Genomic DNA, 26,652 nt, shown 5'->3' with positions numbered 1-26,652 from the left:
AGCTAGACCTGAGTGTAAGCCGGCAAACATCATCTAAGCCAGGAAAACAGCTAGTTAGGCCATGTTCTACGCGGTAGAAAGTACGGGCTTCTACACCTCATATTACAAGGAAAGACAACTGATGTCATGGCTCCAAAACATCAAAAACTCGACTTGCATCAACAACACTGAACAACTCTTTAAGTTAGCTAAAGAAAGGGGTGATTGCCAGCACATGAAGAAGACGAATAATTATTACATAACAAGACACCAATTCCCAAGATTTCTATACATTTGTGGCAGTGGTTCCTAAGGGACAACAGAGATTGCATCCACAGGCATTTGCAACTCATAACTGAAAGATTAATGTTATAACCAGGGGATATCCATTCTTAGCCTACATTGTTTAAATGTACAGTAGAGTCTCGATTATCCGACGTAAATGGGACCTGGAGTATGTCGGATCACCGAAAATGTTGGATAATACAGAATAACTTTGAAAACGAACTGAAACAAACAGCAAGGCTATACTCTAGTACTAAAGCAATGACATGTTTTACGGTACTCTACTGAATTATCAATTCAACTGTACAGTACATGCAGTATTGAAAGAAAACATTCCAAATGTCTTACGAACAGAAACTTGTCAACAATATCTGCTTGCCTGCTGATCCATGTTTTCTTGCTGCGAGATCCCACCATCGACAAAAAATCGACACCTCCGTTGCGCTTGCTTCCGGCTGTTGCTCAACGTAGGTTAAGGCCATTTCCAATGCACATAATCCTTTACTGTGAGTTATCGTTTTCTCCTTTTGCTCTGCAATGCCTCGTTCTTCTTCTTCATAATCCTTACTCTCATTAGCATTCACTCAAGAATATCAGGGTCAGTTAGTTCAAACAGCTGATCTTGTTCACACCACTTACATCTTTAGTCATAGCATCTCAGCCAGGAATGCAATTCCGTAAGAGCACAATATTTTCCATATCATCTTGTACCACCTCCTCTCGATGTTCAACCTCACTCAACAATATGTTCCAAGACTTTGCTAATGTTGTTGTTTCATCTTCTTCCCAAGACTGCGCTATCCAGTATGCAACGCCTTTCATGTTGATTCAAATTAACTTTTCTATCATGTCGTTGCCATTTTCCATTTCCTCTATCAGGGATGAACGGAGTTTCCGCCGATATTTCCTCTTCAATGTTTCCAGCACACCTTGGTCCATTGGCTGGCATAATGACGTCACGTTACGAGGGAGGAACGACTTTGATGTCGCCAATTCTAAGTTGCTTTTCATTTGGGTGTGATGGAGCGTTGTCTAGTAGAAGAAGAGCTTTTCTAGGGAGATTGTTTGAGCTAGATATTTTTCTACATCTGGAACAAAATGCGTAAAAATCCAGTCTGTAAAGATGTCAGCAGACATCCAGGCAGCCTCCTGATTCATGTAATGGACTGGAAGAGCATTAACAGAAATGTTTTTAAATGCCCTAGTCTTCTTTGCTTTACCGATCATAAGCAATTTTGCTTTCTTAAGTTCCCAGTAACATTATTAAAGGCAAGGACAGCAACTCTTTCCTTTACTACTCTTGTAGCCAGGTACAGACGTCCTGGCTTCGGCTGAGAGAGTTTTTGATGGGAGCATCTTAAAATTTAGCCCAGTCTCATGACAATTAAAAATCTGATCACCGGTTAATCCTTCAGCAAGAACTATTTCCTGAAATTCCTTTTTAAATTTCACAACCTCACCGGATTTAGCTGACAGTTTTTCTCCACAGATATTAAGCTGCCTAATGCCGTACCATTTTTTCCACCGATCAAGCCACCCAGCACTGGCAGTAAAATTAGGGCCCCCTTCATGAAACTCCTTCTTGAAATACACAGCCTTTTCTTGCAGAATGGGGCCAGATATTGGCAGGCCCTTTTCCCAGTGTTGAGATAACCAAAGAAATAGTGCTTCACTTACTTTTTCGTACTCACACTTTTTCATTGTTTTTCTCTGCTCTGCTAGAGCACCACTTTTCAATTTCTTCCCTCTTTTTTTCCAGTTCCCCACTGTAACACATCCAACACCATAATCTGAAGCCACTTTTTGAAGAATTTCCCCTTTGTCAAGTCTCTTTATTGCACTCAACTTGTCTTCCATAGAAACAATCACTTTCTTCCATTTACTCGCCATGCTCACAGATGATATGAAAACTATAACATATGCACCCAACCAATACTACAATGAACAATGACTGAAGAGTCACTGCACCTGTCTTTGAGAAAAAACTGGTCCTACCGCCAGCGGTCAGGCCAGTGCTTGTCCCACGGTCGCGCCCTCCACACTGCGTGTGCCTGAATTTAGTCTCCACCAAAAGTTCAAATTAAGTCTACCAGTGTCGGATAACACGGAATGTCGGATAAGCGAAGGTCGGATGAGCGAGACTCTACAGTACTTTCTGTATTCTTATGGTATTAACAAAAATACAGTAATTATATTAATGACTAGTGTATAACAACTGAAACAATTATTTTCTTATGCATAATAGCAAGTTTTGAAAGTAACTAATTAGCAATGTTTGCTTTCTTCAATTTGCCATATGATTTGCAGACACACACCTGTAATTATTATGGACAAAGAAAAGGTCGCCAAAAAGGACTGAGCATGAACATACTCAGCTGCAGTACACAAAACTGCTTCACAGAAATGATGGGTGGTTTGCCAGAGTAGCTGGATAACAGACCATCTGATTTAATCTATGGTCATCATACTCAAGTCATACAGGATTCTAATTCCTACATCTTAATACTGAAGATAATCAAAATATTTTCACAGTAAGTTCAACCAATAACTTTAGTGTGTGTTTTGTTCAGTCATGGAAGGATTTAACAGAATATATTGCAATGAAAAATACAATGGAATGAAACACACACTAAACATACACATCATGTTACTTAACTTAAAAATACAGCACAATAAAATAACCTAATAAGCTACTCTAGATGTTATTCCAGGTCCACGATTTGTAAAACTCAATTTCAACATTTAGGCATGAAGTATTTTCAGTAACGTTTAAAATATCACTCCAATCATTAGCACACATACTTTCAATGTCTCCTACTTGTTTTAACAGTAGAAGCTTCTATACTACTTGAACTTGAACTTGCACCTAAAAAGTCAAAATCAGCAAGATTTGACCTTCTGGAAGTTGTGCTTTGTGTACTTCGACCAGTACTTGTACTTGGCTGGCTTAATTCACTGACATGTTCACTTGAATTGCCGTTGCAATCAGAATCAAAGTCTTCTGAGATTTGAACATCCTTCCACTCAGTCTTGCAGGAGGGACAAAACGGATCAACTCTATACGTGTGAAAATATTTCTGAATGCAAAATTCATGGTATATCTTATCACAACTTTTGCAGGAGTAGCCCTGAAACAAAAACAAAAATCAAAGATCAACACCTTCATCGGTAATGATGTCCATAAAAGGTCTAAATATAGCTGTCTCGATTATCTGATGTTCCGTATTATCTGTCAGTGATAGTGAGAGATATGAATTTTGACATAAATATGTCCCTGGGTGTCGAACGAAAATTTGTGTAACAAAATAGTGTTGTGTAACAAAAATGTGTGATGGAAGTGTCAGAGGTACCAAGATATACAAGCAAGTATTACAAGAAAATATCTATATTATATATACAATATTTACACAAGCTGCGACCAGTATTTGGCTACACTGATGGCATTGTTTCCAGCCAGTGCCAGTTCCAACCCTGTACATGAATCTGGGCATAGACGACAGTCCAAGAGATGCCTAGAAGTCTGTTCCTCTCCACATTCACACAATGAGTCCCCACCGTGCATGATGCCCCATTTCATGAGATTGTCCTTAGATCTTGTAACGCCAGTGCAGTCTGTTTAAAGACTTCCATATGCACCATCCCTCTTTGTGACCAGGTGGCAACTTTTCTTCAATTTCAACACGTTCTGGATGATCTGGGTACCTTTGTTTCCATAGCTTAACCCTGGCCTTTTTTTGGTCAGAATCAAGTGGAACAGAAGACTATAGAAAACTCTTCCTGGACTTCAATTGAGCTGGTGGTGGCTAATGTTCAAGAAGGGGATGGGCTGAGGGTCTGCTAACCTTTTGTCTCTCGATATTAGCGGCCACCTCATGTCTAATATCATGTGGGGCTATACCTGTGACGCAAGTGTAAAATATTCTTTAACCCATGGGTAAATAATGCAAATATTGATTATTATTATTATTATTATTATTATTATTATTATTATTATCATTATTACTTGTGAGGTGTGGCTATGAAGTGTTTACATCCTTTTAGTATTATTATTACATAGTTGTCTACAAACCTTATTTGGTATAATCATGATCGTATTATTTGTGAGGTTATGTCATGAAACACCTTGCTGTATATATATTGATATGAGTTTATTTAATATAAGAACACATAATTAACAGTATATAATTTATTATTACCTGTATATATGATGTATAATCCAATCTAACATTGTGCAATACACTGTAGTAAGTCCAGAACAATGCTATGTGCGACCAGAAGTATGTAGAAAGTTCCTTACATTGTAAGTAGGCCTTCTAGAAGCCTGGCCAGGCAACGTATATAAAGAGGCAGTCTTCAGGATAGTTGAGTTGTTTCGATGAGACTTGTTAGCTTATTAGTGCGTGTATGTAGAAGATGTAAATATAATTTGTGAATAAAATTTGGTACACAACTGACAGCATTTTGTGTGCATCTTTGTAAAATACATCACCTGCAAGTGAATGCAACTTCCCCCTGTGATTAGCCTGCAGGTTTCATTCAAGGCAATGTCGACTTTATTTGCGTGAGCTGATTTGTACCTCACGGTTTGCATATTCAGCAGCAGAGTAGCAGAGTGCTAGGGCAGTTGTCCTTATTGTCTGGGGGTGGGCACCCCATCCAGAACCAGTTACTGGTTTGGTAGCATTTCCAAAGTGTTGAATCTGCTCCAAATGCATATCATCTAGACTGGCTGCCTTGACAGTTTTGCTCACTTTATGGCATTTTAAGCTCATTCATGATGAAGGGATTGGACAGACTGGATATTTCTTGTTCAATATTTCTTTGAAGTTTTGGTGGTGTTTTTTGCCTATCTGTTTTGCCATTTATTAGGAGTAGCAATCTGGTTAGGAGTAATGTTGCTATGTAGAGGACTTTTCGTGGGGCCATTGTTCAGACGTCTGAGTAGCTTCCAAGAATGTGGCCTAGCAACTGTGCAGGCTGTGTTGTAAAGAATGGATGGCTAGCCAGACAATGTTGCCTAGCAACTGTGCAGGATGTGATGTAAAGAATGGATGGATAGCCAAACAATGTTGCCTAGCAACTGGGCAGGCTGTGATGTAAAGAATGGATGGATGGCCAGACAATGTTACCTAGCAATTGTGTGGGCTGTGATGTAAAGAATGGATAGATACCCAATGTTACCTAACAACCATGCAAGCTGTGATGTAAAGAATGGATGGATAGCCAGACAACGTTACCTAGCAACTGTGCAGTTTTGTGATGTAATGAATGGATGGATAGCCAGACAATGTTACCTAGCAACCAGGCAGGCTGTGTCTTATGGTTGCCAGTCACATGAAATTAGCAACCATTCATGGATGACCAAGAGACATATCTATATGTATGTATGTAAGTATGTATGTATGTATGTATGTATCACATCTCCTAAAACACCAGAGTCATTTTAACCTAACTCTGTATACTTACGACTTACTATCAGGAGACAAACACTGTGTGGGTAAGACACCCCTGCTACCCCCAGGGCTGGGGGGGGGGAGAGGGGTGAGATATAAAAATAATAAAAAATTAGTGTTGAATTCATAGTTTTCAGTGACACCAATATGAATAGTGACACTCCGGATATCATTTAAGTCCAAGTTCAGCTCCAATTAGCATGGAGGTGAAAAGGGGTGAAAAGAGCAAATGTCAAAAGTGACCGAAAGTATGGATGTATGTGTGCACATTCCAGCATTGCTCTGAGCTAAACTTGGAACAAATATGACTTATTATCTGGAAAAAAAATACTGTGGGGGCAAGACATCTCAAGATCCCGAAGGGGAAGGGGTGAATTATAAAAATAACTAAAAACGACTGATACTAGGGTTGAATCCATAGTTTCCACGGTCGCTGAGATGAACTGTGACACTCTGGATGAAGTCAAAGTTCAGCACCAATCGGAATGGGGGTTAAAAGGGCTGAAAAAGAATGTACAAAATGACCGAGATTATGGATGTACCGTATTTCTCCAAATCCAGGACGATGTTTTTTCCTCAGAATTTCAAGTGAAAAATCAAGGGTTGTCTTGCATTCGCAATGTAACAGTAAAGAACCCTACTGGCAGCTACCACAGTAACCACGCTACTTCCCTTCATCCCCGCACACATGTGCAAAACTCTATCTTTAACGTCCCCGTCTTTATCAAACATTGCTAGCTGCGGGAGATAATTATACAGTGCCTCTGTGTAATGTCACCGGTTCTCAAAAAATAGTGAAGACAGAATGACATTCTTCTAGGTTCTACAAAAACGTTTCTCAAATCTGCACAACGGCATCAAAATATGAGGCCAATTTCTCTTGAGCTACAGTAATTGCAAGGCCAGCCATAATGAACTTCCAAGCCCCAGCTGCGCAGGAAATATCATTTGAATTGGAATAGAAAGGATGCGACCCTTAGAATTCTTAGAAAGGTCACGGTTACTCAGTGACAGAGTTATAATGCGTCTACTGTACCTGACGCTTAGTAAAAGTAACCGTTTTATAAACAGCAAAAATATTTTCATGATGGATCATCGTATTGTAGAGACACATGGAACAGGTATTGCCGGCAAATTTTCACTGACTCTTGTCGATATTATGATGCCAATTTTAAGTTAATTGTTATTAAACATGCAGAAATTAAGAATAATTGTGCAGCTGCAAGAAAATATGGCATAACTACAGCCAATACTCGGAGTTGGTGTCAAGACAAAGGTAGTCTAAAAATGCGTACTGTACAAGAAAGGCATTCAGTGGCTCACAACAAGGACACCTTTCAGGAAGTCAAACATGAAATTGTGAGATGTGTGTGAAAAACGCATGGTTGGAATGGCCATAACACGAGATGCGAAATGAATGCAGGATTGCGAAGAGGAATTCCCTGAACTATCAAAGGCAGTATTAGATACTCCTAATGAAAATCATTATGGAAGTAGCTAGGATTTACATGATACTTGGGTGTGATTATTTTATTTCTTAAAATAATTTTGAAATTTGTTATAAATAAAATTATGATTTCACAGAGCCCATTTTACGCCTGATTTAACTTTTTTGAAGGAATAAGTGGGGGGTCATCTTGCATTCAGAGAAATATGGTATTTGTGCTATGTTCCAGCATACCTCTGCACTAACCTTGGTAAACATATGACTTACTATCATGAAGATAGTTTTCAGAATCGTTGAGATGAAAAGTGACACTCCGGATGTTATTTAAGTCTATGTTCTGCCCCACTGGTATGGAGTGTAAGCAGGGGTATACAGGCAAATGAACAAAATTAATGAGATTATGGATATATGTGAGGATGTTCCAGTATAGCTCTCAACCAAACCTGGTAAACATATCACTATCTCAAACAAATATTGTGGTGGTAAGACATCTCTACCACCAGAACGGGAGGGGTTGACATGTAAGAATTATCGAAAATAGCAGATATTAAATGTCAAATCAATAGATTTCGGGGTCGTTGAGATGTATGGTTACACACTGGATGCCATTTAAGGACACTGGGAAGTGTTTACTGATGAAACTCACATTAAAATATGTTGACATCTAAATTCCATTTACTTTTCCTCATTACAAGATATTCAAATGAAATTTCATACGTATAAATGGGATAGCTTATCCAACAGGAGTATATAAAGAACATACCACACACCTCAAACATTGTCAAAGTAAAGTAATATTTTCAATTTTTCACGCCACCATCCAGCTAAGCACTTTTCTACAAATTAGGTACACTTCTCTCAGAATCCAACAATATGGAATAATCCTAAAACCTGGTTTGACATATTCAGGGAAATATAAAATTAAAGTCTCCCTTCTTTCATTCTGAAATATATATATATATTTTTTTTATGTCCAATTAATACGAAAGTTCACACATAAATAGACTTGTTTTGACCCGGCATTGGGTCAACCTCAGTAAAACATTTACTGTATGATGCATTAAAAACATAGAAAACATACAAAATGATATGTTAGTTAAAAAGTTTTCAAAATGCATAATGAAAGTGAAAAAACTGAAATGTTGATCGTTAAAACAGCCTTGAGCTGGAAGTCTTTCTATTTCAATGATTTTTGTTGTCCTTTGGTGTGGTTCAACTGGTAGCTGTATACTGTTGGCTTAGTTTTTGTGTTTCGACCTGGGCTAGGAGGATTAAAATAGTTTTGTACAATATATATATATAATTTGCTGGGGCCATCAAGGAACACGTTAAGTCTTGTTGCATTTGACACTGAACTTGGCCTTCTTTAGAGCCCAAATTTCCCTCATTCTTTGCGAGTGGGCCTGCTTACGCTCCTCTGTCCAAGGGGCACCGTGTCTTCTCTTCGGTTGCTCATCTCGGTTTAGCCCGTTCGACAATATTTTCTTGCGGAAGAGATCTCTGTTAAGGGCGTCTTCAGCTGAGATATGTAGCATTTGCAGGTCTTCTTTGGTATTTCTAAACCAGGGAATCGTGGTTTTGGGGTTTGAATCAAAAAAAGTGAAAGATTTCTTTAGTTAACTTTCTTCCGTCCATTCTTTTCAGATGACCGTAAAATCGTGCCCGTCTTTTTTCTGATTGTGTCGGTAATTTTCTCTATTTTGCTGTAGACTTCCTTGTTGGATCTCTTTTGATGGATTCCATTTCTGTACTTTGATCCCAAGATTCCTCTCACAATTTTGTGTTCTCTTTTCTCCAGTTCTTCAAGGAGTCCTTTGTTGGCATTTAAAGACAGGGTTTCGGCTGCATATAGAACTACTGGCTTCAGAACTGTTTCATAGTGACGTATCTTGGTGTTTTGGGAAAGGCATTTTTTGTTCTAGATTGTGCGGGATGTTTGGTAGGCTATTTCCAGTTTGCGTACTCGCTCCTGAAATGCTTCTTTGTCCAGTCCATTTTTCATGATGATCTCACCCAGGTATTTGAATTTGTCTACTCGGGTGATGTCCCCGTATTTTGTATGGAGTTTTGGTGGAGCCTCTTTGATGTTAGTCATTACTTCTGTTTTCTCAAACGATATCTGCAAACCAGTTTGTTCGGCAATTTCCTTTAAAATTTCAACTTGAGCTCTAGCGGTTTCTATGTCGTTTGAGAGAACAGCAATATCATCGGCAAATGCTAAGCAGTCTGTTGCGATCCCCTTGGATTTGGTTCCTATTCTCAATGGACTGTAGTTGGTTTCCTGTAATCTAACCCGCCAGGTTCTGATGATCTTTTCAAGAACACAGTTGAAGAGTATCGGGGATAGCCCATCACCTTGTCGGACTCCTGTTTTGATGTCAAAGGAATGCGAGAGACATCCGTGGAACTTCACCTTGGATTTTGTATCGGTCAGGGTGGCTCTAATTAATGTCAGCAGTTTCAAATCAAATCCAAATTCATTTAAGATGTTTAGCAGGACTTCCTGGTCAATGGAGTCGTACGCTTTCTTAAAGTCCACAAAGACAGACACATATTGCTTGGACCTTAGTGTACAATATCTGATGATCGTTTTGAGATTTTGGATCTGTTCAGCTGTTGAGCGACCTTTTCTGAACCCTCCTTGGTATTCACCTATTTGATGTTCGACTTGTGCTTCCAAACGCTCCAGGATGGCAAGTGATAGAATTTTGTAAGTCACGGGTAGCAAAGATATTCCTCTGTAGTTGTTGATGTTCTTCATGCTGCCTTTTTTGTGTAATGGATGGATCAAAGCTATTTTCCAATCTTCGGGTAGGGTCTCCTTGTTCCAAATTTCTTCTATTTGCTTTTGCAAGATATCAAGTGATTCCTCTGGGACATATTTCCATAGTTCTGCTACTACTGAGTCTTCCCCCGGTGCTTTGTTATTTTTGAGACGGGCAATGTGGCGCTTGATTTCATCTCTGTTGGGTGGTCTGGAATCTGGGTACCTGAGTAAGGGTTCCTTGGTCTCAATGACGCTTTGCGGTTTAGAGCAATTAAGTAAATTCTTGAAGTATTCTGCCAGAATGCTGCAATTTTCTTCATTTGACGTCGCCAGTGTGCCGTCCTTTCGCTCAAAGCATAGAGATGGTGGTTTATAGCCAGTGAGTTTGCGTTTGAAGGCTCTGTAGTACTCTCTGCTTTCATTCTTCCTAAAGTTCTGTTCTGTCTTTTCAATGAGAGATTTTTCGTATTTACGTTTCTCAGTTCTGAACACCCTAGCTGCTTGGGCACGTTGGGTTTTGTAGGTTTCCCAATCATTTTCTGATTTCGTAGAGTAGTACTGTTTCCACGCATTGAGTCTTTCTTGGAGGACTGATTCGCAGGTACCATTTCACCAGGCATGCTTTTTGCTTCTCTTGATTTCTGCAACATCTTTGGTGGCCTCAACAAGGAGACTTTTGGCGTTGTTAAAGTCACAGTCATTTGGTCTAGCCTTCTCCTGGAACTCCTAGACCTTTTGCCGAAGTTTATCATTGTCGAAGCGTGTGATCTGTTTGGTTGTCTTCCTTGTGTTTGCGGGAATTGGCCTGAATTTGATAAGAGACATATAATGATCTGAGGCCACACTGATGCCTTTCTTTACCTTGACATTCATAATCTCAGGGCTGTTTCTCCTTGTACTTCTGTTCACGACCTAGTTGGGCATTGAAGTCACCCATATATATATATATATATATATATATATATATATAACGTTTTGACCAAACGTTTAGTACAATATATTTTTTTTTTAATATGGACTTAATTTTGGATATTACCATCACATTTTTCAGCAGCAGTATTGTACACAAGGCTGTGAATAACCAGGGCAAAAAAGCAGACCATCAATAATAGGGTTCGAGAAAAGTGTACCTAAAGTAAAAAAAAAAAAATCAATTTCTGAGAAAGCACAAAAAAATTAAACAATGCCAATTTTGCACATACGATTGGAGATAAAACTCTCTAGGACCATAACCATTATCATTTCTGGTCTCCTCACTTTCTCTCCTGTTTTCTTCAGCCCACTTTTTCAACCTAGCTTCCTTGGTCATCTCCTGAAAAGCTTTTTCTGTTTCTATAACTCGCTGTAAATCTATCTTCTGAAGAGTCCTCTCGATGTAGATGGTGTGATGCCAACTTTTTCCTAACTTAAAGTTTTTAAACACTACCGTTTTTGAAACATGCAACAGCATCGAACATTACAATTTTTAATGTATCTTTGTTTACAAAGAAAGGTTTTAGGTACCCTTTTCCATATGCAATGGTCGAAACTTTCGTTCAGATTCTGAATATGGCCATGTAAACAATTAGCCAGCTGATTTGAATCACCAAGTTCTTTGTACACTGGTTTTATTTCTTACAGAACTGCCTCACGTAGTTAATGTTTAGGAATATAAGAATCGCGTCTTACCTGTGCCTTTTGGTACCCACACCACGAGTCAACAGCTTTCAGGCAAAATCCATGTACAGGAGTGCGGCTATATAGACACCATGTTTAGACGACCAATTAGGTGCTTTAAATGGTCAAAATGTGGAAAAAAATATCAGCAAATAAAGAACACTGTAAGTGACCATATCAGACTTTTTCCTTTGAAAAGTTGATTTTTTGACTGCAGGACACTCCCCGGTGTCCTTAAGGCAAGTTCACCCTCCATCGGCATGGGGGTTGAGAAGGAGTGAGAAACAGAAATGTCCAAAATGACCAATATTACGCCTAGTGCTGAATCAAAAGTTTTCTCGGTTACAAGTCTTATACACCAATTCCTACAAACAGTCTTGAAACCACACCACTGACAAATAGAGATAATTCCAAACTCCAGGCAGCTGAAATGAAATTCCTACGCACTATGATCCAGAAAACCAGGAAAGACAAAATTAGGAATGAGAAATTTAGAAGTAGGAATAGATGATTCTCTCCCCAATAAGATTCAGATATCAAGACTGAAGTGGTTCGGTCACATGAAGAAGATGCCAGTTAAAAGAACTGCAACGAAGGAATTTGACAGAAAAGTAGAAGGAATACAACCCGTGGGAAGGCCACAGAGGAAATGGATAGATTTAGTTAAGAACGATGTACTGCTGAGAGGTCATGATTGGGACAAGTTGGTGGAGGAGAAATGATACAAGGACAGGATGAGATGGAGGAGCCTCATATACCATACCCGGGAAAGTGGAGATGGTTTAGGATGATGATGATGACTACGCTGATTGTTAACAGTCCCAATAAAAATTCAAATCCTGTACATATCTATATGCGACGGGGAAATGCATTCGGTTATAACTTTTCTTATTTATTTGAAAGGATCAGCTACTTCCCACACAATATGGGCTTCCACAACGACAAAGTACAACATAAAATTAATCTCAAACTTAAACACATAACACCAGATGGCTCCCAGGACGTGGCGAATGAACTACCATTTCTACTTCTATTATAATGTCGAAATGTTAAAGAGTCATTGTTTAAGAAGCCTTTCTCGTGGACAGTCGAGACTTCTTCCGAGGAAGCAGAGCACAGTTCCCTGCGAAATGTAAAGAATTTCACCTTATTTTCTTGACACGGCATAAGCCCAAAAGCCTATACAGTATCGTGTCTATAAGTACAGGCCGTGAAAGCATCAATGGCAATATGGAATGAAATTTAATGCCCAAAAGAGTGATAGTGATCACAACTAGAAAGAAGTCTATGGTAAGGCACTTATTAAAAAACACGACCTAGTGTGATAGCGGTGTGACACCGAAGGCAGTTCTCCAAGGCAACGCGGATTAAACATTTGTCAGATAAGATCGCGAGGCAAGCTGCCCGAATCAGATCGCCATTTTGTATAACAGAAGCCACCACAGGGTTTTAACAAGTTAAACGACTAACACAAATTCTTTTATCACATTCCGGAGAGCAATTTCCGGAAGTTAAACAGTCAACACGGCCTTTTAACCACAAGAATATCACTCAAGGAAGTTATCAAATATAAACAATAAATACTTGAAGACTGGTGCATCTAACATAAACTTTCATTCAAGCACAAGTGTTTTTTAATAAGTGCCTTACCATAGACACTTTAGAATATTTTAAGTGTGTTTATTAAAAACAAAGTGTTTAACAGCACCATAGATGCGAATTTTAATTAAGTTAGCATTTTCTCACAAATGCCTGAAGATTGTTACAAACACGAACTTTTAATCACGCCACCTAATTTTATCAAAAATAATTTTACCATAGACGCTTTTAAATATTTTAAATATGTTTATCATCATTTAAGTTTTTTAAACACAATTGTAAACGATACTGTAATTTAAGTATCATTCACATAAATCTCCTTACCCCCAACAACCCCCCCCCCCCCCCATCTTCCAATTCATTTAAAGCATCTAGAACAATAGTTTTTGGATTCCCATGGGATATACTTATAAGATCCAATGTGCTTGCTTTTAAATGTTATCATCTAAGATTTTTTATATACAGCTGAAGATAACCACTAACTGGTCGAAACATGTACTGTGTTTGTTAATGTATTTTTAAGTTTGCCAAAGGCAAAAGAAATAAAGTATCGATTAGGTGGCTTTTTAGATTAATTTGTTGATTAAACTCATCGATACGGCCATGAAGTGGACAGCTTGCAATACTCATCAATAGTGGCGAAACACAATGCCACTCCTCAGCGGTTCATCAAACTACAGTGTCGCTATTGGCGCAAATACGGCACCACTCGGCCTGAAAAACTGAACGTCACTGTCCGGCCCTGTTCTATGCATTCCAATGGAATTGTCCATGGTGTTGCATATTTAACAGCAAACAGTGTACATACATACATAATCATTATAGACTGTTATGCCTTTCAGCATTCAGTCTGCAAGCCTCTGTGAATTTACTAAACGTCGCCACAATCCTCGATTTGCAACTAGTGTTGTGGCCTCATTTAGTTCTATACCTCTTATCTTTAAATCATTAGAAACCGAGTCTAACCATCGTTGCCTTGGTCTACCTCTACTTCCTTTACCCTCCATAGCAGAGTCCATTATTCTCCTAAGTAACCTATCCTCCTCCTTTCGCCTCACATTGTGATAGTACATATATCACACCTCCGAATTATATGTAGAAGGTAGAGATATTATTGTCGGTATTCGATTTATTATTATTATTATTATTATTATTATTATTATTATTATTATCGGTATTTCATTTGTATGTTTTGTCATTTATATTTATAAGCTGGAAGATATCCACATATGTAGGTATGAGTAATTTGTTTTGCATGAGTGGGAAAACATTGCTGTAATAACTCTGGTAATTTGAATGAGTCATATGGCTACCCCAGTGTCTGTTGTGATGTACTTGTGTCAGGAAATTCCATTACTCATGTATATATCCCAGCCTGATGAGATAAGCTTGTTGTTGTACCAGGGAATTTTGGTGATTCATGTAAAACTCCCGAGTGTTTGTTATTCTCTTGGAAGCAAGGAGAAGTTCAGGGCTTGGTCTTGACTAGAGATCACTCATGATTGGTGGGCAAGCACCAATCCAGACGTATCATCTGACAGGAGGGGGATGTTGATGTCTATAAAGGTTGATGATACGGCGGCAACCAGGACATTAGAAGAGATTGTAAAGGAACAGTGTAAGGGTGATTGTAGAGGTGATGGTAAAGGAACGAGAAGGAAGATAACTACAACTACAACTGACACACTGTACGAGAAGGAAGTAGTGCTGATACACGGTACTGGAGTGACACGGCTGCAATAGACTGGACTTCAAACGTTCGTGGAGCGTAGTTTTGTTATGTTCGTGGAAAGTGGCTGATTGTGGAGAGTGCTTGCGCATTAAGTATTGTAGCACTTGTGGCGGCCTAGCATTATATGTTGGTGAAAGCTATCTCAGACTTTCCATAAATTTATATGTTGAGGATCGACAGACGTGTGTATATATCTTTACAACAAGTGTTAAAATATGTGAACACAGTAGTACAAGGTACAGTATCTGTGTGATGTGATAACTGCCGATTATGAGAATCGGTAAGTCGAATTGATATAGAGACAGTGAAGGGTATTTATCTTCATACATGTACATTGTTCATCGGACTATTTACAAATGGTAACTTAGTTCTCGCTTTCGTTTTCCCACTGTTTTCATTATTATTATTGTTGTTGTTGTTGTAAATATGGAGTCTTCCAGCAATATTTAATGTGTGTATTATATGTATAATGTTGTATGTTGATGAGGTGCTCATGCACGGAATTTGTTAAGAATATAGGTAGCTATTTTAGAATCAGTGTTATTGATGAACCTAGGTGCAGTTCCTACCTAATTAGTCGTTTTCAGGAGGTTAGGTAAGGCCTGCAGCAGATGTACCAGTACGCAGCATTATGTACACGCCCTGGGATATACAGTTTATCATGCTCTTATCTAAATTCGAGGGATCCATTCTGGTGAACTCTGGCACCCATACTACGGACATTTCGGATAATTATGCTTATTAATTTTATTAAGTTTTTGAGTAATTTTATTTATATATATTTATTTATTATTATTATCATCAAAAAGTTACAACATGACACCACTGAAGCCGGTTTATGCGTACAGCTTCATCCATCGAGTTCATTCCCAATTTAGCCTTTATCTCCTCATTCCGAGTACACTCCTGCCATTGTTCCCTACTGTTTGTACCAGCAATCGTTCTTGCTACTTTCATGTCTGTTACTTCTAACTTATGAATAAGATATCCTGAGTCCACCCACCTTTCGCTCCCGTAAAGCAAAGTATCTCTGAAAACAGACCGATGTAAAGATAGTTTCGTCTGGGAGCTGACTTCCTTCTCACAGAATACTAGTGATTGCCACTGCGAGCTCACTGCATTAGCTTTACGACAACTTGATTCAATCTCACTTACTATATTACCATCCTGGGAGAACACGCAACCTAAATACTTGAAATTATTGATCTGTTCTAGCTTTATATCCCCAATCTGACATTCAATTCTGCTGAATTTCTTACCTACTGACATCAATTTAGTCTTCAAGAGGCTAATTTTTATACCATACTCATTGCACCTACTGTATTTTCAAGTTCCAATATATTAAACTCCAGGCTTTCGGCACAATCTGCCATTAAGTCCAAGTCTTCAGCATAGGCCAGACTGCTTATTACATTTCCACCTAACTGAATCCCTCCCTGCCATTTTCTACCATTCAGCAGATGATCCATGTAAACTACGAACAGCAAAGGTGAAAGATTACAGCCTTGTCTAACCCCTGTAAGTACCCTGAACCAAGAACTCATTCTACCATCAATTCACACCGAAGCCCAATTGTCAACATAAATGCCTTTGATTGATTTTAATCCACCTTTAATTCCATAGTCCACTAGTATGGCGAACATCTTTTCCCTCAGTACCCTGTCATATGCTTTTTCTACATCTACGAAACATAAACACAACTGCCTATTCCTCTCGTAGCATTTTTCACATATCTGGCGCATACTGCAAATCTGATCCTGACAGCCTCTCTATGGTCTGAAACCACACTGGTTTTCATCCAACTTCCTCTCAACGACTGATCACACCCTCCCTTCCAAGATGCCAGTGAATACTTTGCCCGGTATACTAATCAATGAGATACCTCGATAGTTGTTGCGTTCCTTCCTGTTCCCTTGCTTATAGATGGGTGCAATTACTGCTTTTGTCCAATCTGAAGGTACCTTACCAACACCCCATGCTAATCTTACTACTCTATGAAGCCATTTCATCCCTGCCTTCCCACTATACTTCACCATTTCAGGTCTAATTTCATCTATTCCTGCTGCTTTATGAGAATGGATTTTATTTACAACCCTCTCCACTTCCTCAAGCGTAATTTCACCAACATAATTTTCCTCCTCCCTACGAGCTTGGTTGTTCGCGACACCACCAGGAAGATTTCCTTTTACATTGAGAAGATGTTCGAAATATTCCCTCCACCTCTCCAGTGATTCCCTGGGATCTATTATGAGTTCATCTGAACTACTCAAAACACTGTTCATTTCCCTTTTCCCTCCCTTCCTAAGATTCTTTATTACTGTCCAGAAAGGTTTCCCTGCTGGTTGACCTAGCCTTTCCAGGTTATTACCAAAATCTTCCCATGGACTTCTTTTTGGACTCAACAACTATTTGTTTCGCTCTGTTTCTTTCATTTACGTACAAATCCCTGTCTGCCTCGGCCCTTGTTTGGAGCCATTTCTGATAAACCTTCTTTTATGTTTACAAGCTGCTCTCAATTCATCATTGCACCAAGATGTTCCGCCTTTTCCCATCTTTACACGCAGTTGTTCCTAGGCATTCCCTTGCTGTTTCTACAACAGCATTCCTGTATGCCACCCACTCACTTTCTATATCCTGAACCTACTTACTGTCTACTGTTCGAAACTTCTCACTATCATATCCATGTACTTCTGTCTAATTTCTTCGTCCTGGAGATTTTCTACCCTTATTCGTTTGCAGACAGATTTCACTTTCTCTGCCCTGGGCCTAAATATACTTAGTTCACTACAGATCAGATAGTGATCTGTATCATCGAAAAATCCCCAGAAAACTCATACATTCCTAACAGATTTCCTGAATTCAAAGTCGGTTAAGATATAGTCTATTATGGATCTCGTACCCCTAGCCTCCCATGTGTAGTGGTGAATATGGTGGTGATTATTGTTTTAAGAGGAAGTACAACTGGGTAACCATCCTCTACATAACACTAATCAGGGTGAAAAAATGGAAGGGGTCCGACACTTCGAAAAATGAAGGTATCGGCCAAAGGAAGACAAGGGCCACAAAGGGCGTGAAAATGAAAGACTCCCTAGCCCTCGCAAACCTAATAGCGTCGGGGTCGGAAAAGAACAAGAGTTGACCAAGGGAGGTCAGATAGGAAAGATAAAAGTGAGGAGCCTGGCACAATTAAGTGGATTAACATTAAACAAGTAAGTGGAAGCAATGCCAGGACTCAGCTGAGGGCCCCGTGGTCGCCAGCCCACGCTCCAAAGTTCAGAGCCCCTTTTAGTCGCCTCTTACGACAGGCAGGGGATACCGTGGGTGTTATTCTACTGCCCCCACCCACAGGGGGGAATAGTGGTGAATAGCCTTATGCTTGAAGAATGTATTCGTAACTGCTAAACCTATACTAGCATAGAAGTCCAGCAAACGCTTCCCATTCCCATTAGCTTCCATATCTTCCCCACATTTACCAATCACCCTTTCGTATCCTTCAGTTCTATTTCCAACTCTCGCATTGAAATCGCCCATTAGCACAATTCTATCCTTGCTGTTGACCCTGACCACGTCACTCAATGCTTCATAAAACTTGTCAACTTCATCCTCATCTGGACCCTCACATGGTGAATACACGGACACAATTCTAGTCCTAATTCCTCCAACTGACAAATCTACCCACACCATTCGCTCATTTACATGCCTAACAGAAACTATGTTACGTGCAATAGTATTCCTGATAAAGAGTCCTACCCCATTCTCTGCCTTTCCCTTTTTAACACCCATCAAGTGCCCTTTATAATCTCCTAGCTCTTCCTTGTCATCTTCCCTTACCCGAATATCACTTACTCCTAGTACATCTAGACGCATCCTCTTTGCTGACTCAACCAGTTCTACTTTCTTTCTTCCATAAGCCCCATTAATATTGATAGCTCCCCATCGAATTCCATTTCGTTCGCCAAGTTGTTTCCAAGGAGTCCCTCGCCTGTCAAACGGGAGTGGGACTCCGTTACTCCCATAGGTCCGAGGCTTGCTTAAAATGTTCTGAGCCCGGTAAATTCATGAAGCAGGATGCTACCCTACTTGCACATAGTCCAATTGAGGATCTCTCCTCTAACAGGTTATAGACCACTGGTGATCTGTATAGTCCTAGCCGCCTGAGCACAAGGAGGGCCACGACTCAGAATATATCCGAGATGCCCACTCCCGTTCCACAGCAACTGGTATCACGACTCTCAGGACCACTTACTAGGCCACTCAGCCGTTGCCCATGGACATGACTACAGTAACCCACACCATGAACCATGCCAACAGTGTAGTTGTTTTTTAATGAAATGATGATGAAGCAATAACTGCATGACACTATACTAGATATGTAATGGAAAGGAAAAATATTGAAATAAAGTTGCTAAAGCACTGACTGCTTTCTCCAATGAACCTTGATCTATTACCGGTATCAATTTCACCATATCATCATTCAGGATTTGATAACCACATGTAAATATTGTTAACACTGAGGTTTTTGCAAATTAAGAAGTATTATTCTCAAGACTGTTTATGAAAAAAGACCCAGTTACAATTCTGCCAATTTCTACTGCCAGCAAATGGATTAAAAATTTTACAAACAGTAGCAAATTGTTTTGGCAAGAGGAGTAGGCCTAGATCTTCACAGTCCAAAATAATGAAGGAAATAGAAGTAGATTAATAAGGCACAATTTACTGTAGTGTTAGGTTTTGAGTAACTTGAAACAACTTGCTTCGAAATTGACTGTCAACACAAATGATAATTATAATGATTATTATTTTGTACTATTAATCAACAATCATAGTTTTTCTTTTTGGTCCCCAATTTTTCAAATTAACTACGTTTTACAGTAAATCCTTTCATCTGAGAAATATTCCCAATTTATTTTTCACCAATGTTATAATGATCACTTACAATCAATGTAATTTGCTTGCACAAATCACAAGAAGTCATGTAATCTCCATACTCCACTTTGAAAAATGGCTCCAATTCTATCCTGGCTCGAATACCAATGAATATTTTGCCATCCTGTAAAAACAGAGAAGATCAATAAAACACACACTATCCACACAGAAAGGTTTGAACAGGGAGGGATGCAAAACAAAATATTGGCAATTAGTACATCTATATAAATAAATGTCTGTACAAATGACTGTCATACTTTGCTTTTAAATTAGCTTCTCAAAACTAACAAGGAACACCCAACTCATTCGAAACTGGTGTTTTGTTTGGGTTGCAAAGGTAGCTGGGTGACTTGGTATGTTTCTCACAAATATAAATGGTTTTGGTCCAAAGTAATATTTAGGGCCATTTCCAAGGGTTGCTGTTCGAAGTGCTCAGCTTTGTGCTCGGTGCAGAGGTCTGGCCAGTCATTCTATAGCAGCAATGTTCAGCGACTGATAAGCCAGCACATTAGTGGGGCCTCCTAGAATAGACCACATAAACAATAAAACCCAGAGGAAAAACGACGGTAGCAGTTTACCCAACATATAGGGTACCAACATACAGTATAACCCCAATTTCGTGTGACCTCTATTTAACGTAAACCCGCATTTAACAGAAGAAATTTTCAATCTCAAAAATTATTCCATAAGACCAGTGCAATTTTACATTTGATTTAACGTAATTCACAATAGGACAAAACCCGCATTTAGTGTTACAGAAATTATAAAATTTTTAAATATTTACAGTCTAACCTCAATATCTCGAACCTCCATTACTTGAATTTTCAGTATCTCAAAGTAACTTAAATTGCCTGGCCTTTTGTCCTATTCTTCGTGCGTATTTATTTCTCTATTACTCGAAATTCGGTTACACAAATTTCTCAATGCAAACATTTCCTCTCTTGAAGCAAAGAATACTCTGCAACTCGAATTTTGTGCAACATTAACTGTGTAATACGGCATTTCTCGTTTGTGAGGAACAGTTAACAAGTAAAGAAAGGTTTACAGTGACATTGGGGGCTAATATGACGGGAACCGAAAAATTAAAACTTCTAATTGGAGAAATCTCTGAGTTTCTCAGGTGTGAATTAATTACCGGTCATGTACAAAAGCAACCCTCGAAGTCGCAAATGACAAGCGTCATTTACAAATCTCAGCTCTTATTATAGTAACATTTTACTAGACAGGATACAGTACATACATAAGTGAAACAAGAAACACAGCTTGGTTAACACACTTGGAAAAATAAGTCTTCTGTTTATTACTGTCAACCGTTCCTCCCTTCACGCTGAAACTTCTTGTTGTTAACAGTTGTTAAAATGTTTCCAGAACTTTATCACTAAAATATTCCGCTTGTCTTCTCATGAAAAGGTTTTAAAAAATTGTATGACTTTCCTTTGTCACAGTTCTGAATATTGTTAAGTGTTCAAGTCATTTACTCCCTCCAAGGTGGCTGCTATTATTTTGAATTTACAAAATGTGTCTTGAATTGTGTGTACTACACAAGACGGAAGGCTGCTTCAAACGTAGCTCTTCCAAGGTCACAGTAGAAGTGGATTTTGACAACAGCAAGAATATGGGGAAGCTCCTTTATTAATAGCAAACGGCAATCAGCTTCAGCTTTCCTGAACCAACCCAATTCAATCAACAGTATTCTGTAAGAAAGAAGTCAGCTCCCGGATGAAGTTGTTTTTTTTTTCTTCCTATTTGTTTTACGATGTCTTATGGCGACGATGGGATAGGAAAGGCCTGGTGTGAAAATGGGAAACCACGGAAAACCATCTTCAGGGCTGCCGGCAGTGGGACTCGAGCCCACTAACTACCGATTACTGGATACTGGCCGCACTTAAGCGACTGCATCTATCGAGCTCCGTCCGGATGAAGTTATCTTTACACCAGTTTGTTTTCATATAAAGCTTTGCTTTACGGAAATGATAGCTGGGTGGACTCAGGATATCTAATTCATAAGTTAGAAGTAACAGACATGAAAGTAGTGAGAATGATGGCTGGTACAAACAGCTGGGAACAATGGCAAGAGGGTACTCAGAATGAGGAAATAAAGGATAAGTTAGGAATGAACTCTGTGGATGAAGCTGTATGCACTGAATGGCTTTGGTGGTGGCATCAAGTGAGAAATGGAGGATAGGTTGCCTAAGGGAATAATTAACTCTATCATGGAGGGTAAGAGAATTAGAGGGAGATCAAGACGACGATGGTTAGACTGAGTTTCTAATTATTTAAAGATAACAGGAATAGAACTAAAGAACTACACAAGGCCACAGAGCTGCTTACAAATAGGCGATTGAAGTGGAGTTGAGTAAAAACGCGGAGACTTGCAGACTGAATGCTGAAAGGCATAACGGTTTATAATGAAGATGTATATACGTTGTTGTTGTTGTTGTTATTATTGGTCAGATTTCTAAGACCTGAAATCTTTGGAAATATATATGCCTTAACTCATACAGGGCAGAATTTAATATATTAAATCCCATAACAGATTGCCCGCGAGCGTAACTTCAGTGTACGTAGTAATTTAAAAAACGGCAGTAAACGACATTTTGAGGTCTGGCTGAAAGGATAATCTACAAATAGAGTTGTGTTGTCTCCCTGTAAGCTTTTTACAAGCTGGAGAGGCTATCATGTTCAGTCAAGTGTGCATCACAAATTTTGAGACCAGCTTTTTGCAATTTATATAGCTATTTTGCAACATGATTAAGAAGAGAGTCAGGGAGCAATGGACTGCTTCAATTTTGGACTCTACGGATGTAGATGGAAGTGATTTTTAATTTGAAGAGTCCGAAGAAGGATATTCAAGTAGTGAGTCTCCTCAGTGTAAGGGCGGCTCAAGTGCCCCGGAGAATGAAACGGCTGCCAAAAGGACTGAAGTGTGTAACTTTGACCCAGGATCTTCAAGTACCATCCTGATAAATAATATTACTCAAGGACTAAATTTAGATTCATACTTTGACATGGCAACCAAACCTACAGAGTACTTTTCACTATTTTTTGATACCAAAAATTTTACATAATTCACCAGGAGACAGTATTTCAGGGAAACAATGAAAACAATAGGCAACACCTCCACTAGAAACGTAGAATCAAAGACTGGTCATCTCTAACACTATCTGGTACAAGGGCTTTGACTGGCACAACTTATTTGTGGAATGACTCTTATGCCTATTACTCGCTAACATGCTGCCGCAAAAGAAAATCAATAATATCCTACGCACCTCTGCAATGGGATAACTCTCCAATATTCAAGGTAGGTAATTAATATTATGTACATATGCTTATTTATACCTAGTGTTCGATAATTCTGGATGAGTTTGACCCCTCAGCGCCGACCTCTATACGTGGTATAGACCCATACATGGTTTTGCTATAGCGCGAAGAGTTTTCGAGTTATGGATATGCAAATTGTTTTGTTCCCAAGAAGACATTTTTTCTGGTTTATCTGTGTTGTAAATAAGAATTGATAATCGTTAAAATGTAGTTGTTTTTGCAAGGATAAGTACTTGTCAAGTAAGTCTGAGCACTAATCTCTGCTTTTTTAAAGTCTGTTTGCTTCATTCTTTCCCACAGAATAAAATAAAGAAGTGATATTCTGAGAAGTTTGTCTTTTCGCGTGATGTTCTTTGCTCTAATTTTACATTAATAGTGCGGTTTATTTATTATATTTGTCTTTATTTCTAAGCTTGTAACATTTTCGAAACTCTCCACAAGCGCTCCGCGTAGACATGAGTTAGTGCTGCTTTCTGTCGTATGATACGAGAACCAGTTGTTCATGGTATAAATCTCATTTGAAAGACGATGTCTCGAGCTTTTATCTGAAATATGTATAGAGTTGGTTTTTTCATCATAAATGTTATTCCCCTCATTCAGTTTCATCCTGCTGTTTTCGGTCTCGCTGCAGCTTCATCAGTCCGTGTGACGTGCCACGCTCAGCCGTGGTTTGACTGACAGTAACGTGCTTGAAATATTGTATAATTCAGATGAAAGCTTAGTCGGAAGTAGTAGTGACAGTATTACCAGCAGTGATAATGAAACAGATGACGTGGCTGTGACGGATGCAGTGGTAAATGATGAGAGTGACTATAAGGAGGAACCAGTAATTGGAAATTTCGTGTGGGAGGCTATGGATAATTATACAGATCAAAGGGAAGTTTTCAACAGCGATATTCAGACTAATCACAGCGACAAACATTGAGCAGTTATCTTATCGGGTTCAGCTGATGGAAGGTTTGTTTACAAAATACGCTCGCTCAGGCGGGGAACGAAATATTCAAGGCCGGCGCGCATCAGATTATTCAGTTCCAAGGTTGCAGAAAAGACATTTTATCAGGAAATTAGCACCCAAGAGTGAGAAATCCAAACCTGAGAGACGTTGTATCGTATGTTCCAAACACGGTGAAAGGAAGACGTCGGTGTACTGCTGCCAGGAGCGTGACTTGGGTCTATATCTCGAAGAGTGCTTCGAACTCTATCACATGAAACTAAATTACTAAGGAAATGTGAAACAATTATGTAATTATCTGCATGTACATAGTTCTGTCATAAGGAATTCCAAATTTCGTGAATATCAAGCTACTCTTATACTTGTAATAACGCTTGAAGTGAATCAATGTAGTTCAGTCGCGCGTAGTTGAAATCTCATCAGGCCGCAGGGTAGGAAGCTCTTTAAATGGCTGCGACGGTGAGGGGTTAATGCGCCATATTTTCTGTCCATTTACAGTCATAAAACGCTTCTGCCTGCCTAGGGTTAAGTTGATGGAAGGTTCTGTTCGTCAATTGAAAGATGGGAACAAACTTCGACAGACACAACTGTAAAAGTGCACGGTCTACTTGGATGCATCTTTATGCTACAAAGCCAGCGAGAATTGATACATTAGTTTCAAAATGTGGACAATTGATCACAAAATGTACTCACAACTTGATTTAATATTGCAAATAGTAACTCTCTTGCGGAATGCAAAACATAGAATGCATCTCACTACCTTCAATTGAGCTGTTACTTGAATACAAACATGACAGTCTCCTGAAGTGGAATGCTATTGTGACTGGCTTGAGAGCAGTGATGCTAAGGGTGATGACGAGTTATACACAATATATTCTACCATTCTCCACTTCCTTGAAGTCAAATATCTGTTTGCTGGATAACTGTTTAGGAGCCATAGATCTTTAAAATATTAATGGCCTCTATCCAATGCCATGTGCATGAGATTCTCTTTAACATGATGTTAGCAGGTTGAATCTGCAAAGTAGAATACTGTACTTATATAGAGCCCATGATTTTAACTCCATAATTCATTAACGAGGTGATTACAAGAATTCTATATAACACCACAGGTAAGGAGGAGGAGGATACTTGCCTTTAAAGCTAACCACTTGTCATCAACCAGTTTCCTTAGAGTAGAATTGGCTTCAGTCTTAGAAAAGGATTTTGATACTTGATGATTGAAGTTTATGCAAACAATGGATGTTGTGTAGCCTTCATTTGAAGAGAAGATTTCATCCAGTATTTTCTTCAGGAATGTTTGTTCAGTAGTAGAGTAATATTTCATAGTTCTGGAAAGAGCATAACATTATTTACCCACAAAAATTTAGATTGACTGGAAAAGAATATAGATATAGAATGCAACTTATGGTAACGTAATGGACTCTGCAACAGCCCACATAGATGCTTAACAGCTACTGATGTCTAGATTTCTTCAATGCCCCAGGAGAATAGATACAGAATAGAGGCGAGTTTACAAAATGCCATCGGCAAGAGTGTCAGTGGTGAGCATAGAAATTAATATGTTTCACAATTCATAAAAGGCATTATTCAGTAAATTTATAGCAAGGTCTATAAATTATACCAGAGCATTCAAACACTAATATATTCTCTTAAAGAAGGTCAGTTGTTCTGTACAAACTGCCTGCATCACATATCTTGAACCAAGGACAACATACAGCTGAAAATTTATTTGGTTCACAATGTCATATCTGGTTGGCTACCACCTGATGGAAAACACTCTCGGAAGAGTTCTTTAAAATAGCTTTGGATGAAGTTACTGAGGCAAATCATCTTTCATAACAACAAACAATTGGCATACTAGAAAGCAGGAACGCAGAAATAAATCTCCTATCTTCCCATTTTCCTGCTCCCATGCAAGAAAAACATCATAATACACAACTGTGAAGTGCCATGAGGAATAAGAAATGCACTTTCAAAATGGTGACGTACTTTGAGCCAAATGGTTCCTACATACTGTGTACCCTTGTGGAGCATGTGCAAAGCATCATATTGTAACCCCCTTCCCATCTCTCTCCCTTGGAGCAGGGTTCATGTTACCTAAAATAGCTGGCATTAGCAAATATACCATAGAGAAAACCCGCCACTTTGCGAGATATCGCAAGACACTGATTGCCAACGCACCTAGCGGGACGGCCCTCAAACTGAGTGTAGTAGTGCACTATAGCATATGGATTATGCCGAAAGTGTCAGGTTCCAAGTATTTAATTAAAAAGTGGTAACAGGAGTTTCCACATTTCACCCTGGATGGTAAAATTATGTTCTGTGATGTTTGCAACAAAGAGATGAGTGAAACTTGTTTTACAGTATATTTCCCCCTAATGACTTATTATCAATTTAGCCAAATAAACATGGTTTTTATTTTATGCCTATTAAAATATGTAAAATTGAAGCTGCCTAAAAAAATGTTAGAACCTATTTAAGAGTCAATTTTAGGTAGCTAAAATATCTTTTAAGCACCTAAAATTCCGAGGT

The 26,652-nt window shown here is 38.9% G+C and overlaps 1 protein-coding gene across 2 annotated transcripts in view; it reads right to left on the bottom strand.

The window, feature by feature from the left end:
* Positions 1 to 223: 223 nt before the first annotated feature.
* LOC136866964 (non-structural maintenance of chromosomes element 1 homolog) overlaps positions 224 to 26,652 on the bottom strand; it is a 68,009-nt gene continuing 41,580 nt past the window's right edge. For both annotated transcript variants that reach the window (XM_068226977.1, XM_067144053.2), the window contains exons 3-5: positions 25,253 to 25,448; positions 19,855 to 19,968; positions 224 to 3,392 (exon numbers count right to left, since the gene is read on the bottom strand). In XM_068226977.1, the coding sequence (XP_068083078.1) occupies positions 3,069 to 3,392; positions 19,855 to 19,968; positions 25,253 to 25,448 (634 nt within the window). In that variant the 3' untranslated portion in view covers positions 224 to 3,068. The remainder of the gene's footprint in view (positions 3,393 to 19,854; positions 19,969 to 25,252; positions 25,449 to 26,652) is intronic.

This window comes from Anabrus simplex, chromosome 3 (assembly GCF_040414725.1).
Source record: "Anabrus simplex isolate iqAnaSimp1 chromosome 3, ASM4041472v1, whole genome shotgun sequence".
Classification (NCBI taxonomy): domain Eukaryota; kingdom Metazoa; phylum Arthropoda; class Insecta; order Orthoptera; family Tettigoniidae; genus Anabrus; species Anabrus simplex.
This window is presented reverse-complemented; position numbering and strand designations above follow the sequence as displayed.